The 1,286-nt window shown below is 39.0% G+C and overlaps 1 protein-coding gene across 1 annotated transcript; it reads left to right on the top strand.

The window, feature by feature from the left end:
* The first annotated feature begins 314 nt into the window (after positions 1-314).
* On the top strand, positions 315-803 carry LOC119650110. The gene has a single exon (XM_038052633.1). The coding sequence runs from the start codon at positions 451-453 to the stop codon at positions 640-642; it is 192 nt and encodes a 63-aa protein (XP_037908561.1). The 5' UTR covers positions 315-450; the 3' UTR covers positions 643-803.
* Positions 804-1,286: the final 483 nt, after the last annotated feature.

The raw sequence follows: 1,286 nt of genomic DNA, 5'->3' as shown, positions 1-1,286 counted from the left end.
CACTAACTCGGGAAAGACCTCTCTCACCACAGTGCATCGATACCACGTACCTATGAAGTGCACACTTAATTAATTGCTTACTTAATTGCTTGCTTATGTGCATATTCCCATGATAGTACGGAATATTATACAATAATAGCCACTAACCGGCTCAAATCGGCTCTACTGTTATTGCATTCCAAAAAATCATGACGTCAAGGCACGTTTTCGCGTTTAACACAGACGAAACAGAGAAGACGCATGTCTTGACCGATATGACCATTCTGATCTCATAAACGTTGATAAGAAAACTCGCTACTATAAAAGTTCTCACTTAATCGGAACTCACATCACAAGCGTGTCAGTTTCGGTGTTAGTAGGACGTGCCGGCTCAAGTGCAACTCGCTGGAAGCACTCAGTTTTCAAAAAATCAGTTGAAGGTATTCCAAGCGGACGAACTTACACTTCATCATGTTGGTTGGATCAGCAACTCGACTAATCTCCGGAAGGAACGCCGTCCAAACTGTCTATTGGAGAGTGAAAAAGGACGGAGCCACGACTCGACTTGTGAAGAGCAACAAAACCTGCACCTTCAACAAAAACACAAAATACCCCAGGAGTATGTTTCGGCCTATTGAAATGAAGTTCAATATAGCCCAGTGATACTTAGATCTCCCAGTTAACTTGTTATTTGTTAAATAGTTTTCGTTTCTGTAGACTTAACTTTATCGAATATTAGTTAATTATTTTGAGTTGCGAAGGGATGTTAATTTGATGTGTAAATAAAGTATTTAATAACATGACCTTTAAGGTCTAAAAATTAATTCAGCCTGGTTTTTATGTCACCTAGATTGAGGATGAATATTACGTGATCCTTGAAAGCAGCAGCCACTGTCATCTAACTCCCTGCAATTTCAGCTATTCTTCCAACTTCATCAAAGGCCTATTTGTATTCCTGGACTTTTTGTTTAATCATTTCTAGATGCGTTGCTGTTACTTCAACGTTTTCAAATATAATATTAAACCTTCCAACCCGCAGCACGAAGCAGAGTTAACCCGGACAGCTTACCCTCGTAAATGACTTGCTAACAAAAAGATGTTATTCACTCAAGGATTAGAAAATTGGCCTGGAGTGGACGCTGAAAGGACAACAGAAGAGAATGTGAATACAATACGTTGTATTTGGACCATCAAGATAAATTTTCCCCACAAAAGATACTCATATTCAAAACCTGAAAAAATATTAAAAAGCCAACGTAATCTACAACTTTTCACCTTGTCGAAACGCTAGAATTCATGGCACCAGG

The sequence above is a fragment of the Hermetia illucens genome, chromosome 2 (assembly GCF_905115235.1).
Source record: "Hermetia illucens chromosome 2, iHerIll2.2.curated.20191125, whole genome shotgun sequence".
NCBI classification, from domain to species: domain Eukaryota; kingdom Metazoa; phylum Arthropoda; class Insecta; order Diptera; family Stratiomyidae; genus Hermetia; species Hermetia illucens.
Note: the sequence above shows the minus strand (reverse complement) of the source record. Positions and strands in the feature narration are given on the sequence as shown.

Coding starts and splice junctions, on each gene's coding strand:
- LOC119650110 (XM_038052633.1), top strand. CDS start 451: ATGTTGGTTGGATCAGCAACTCGACTAATCTCCGGAAGGAACGCCGTC.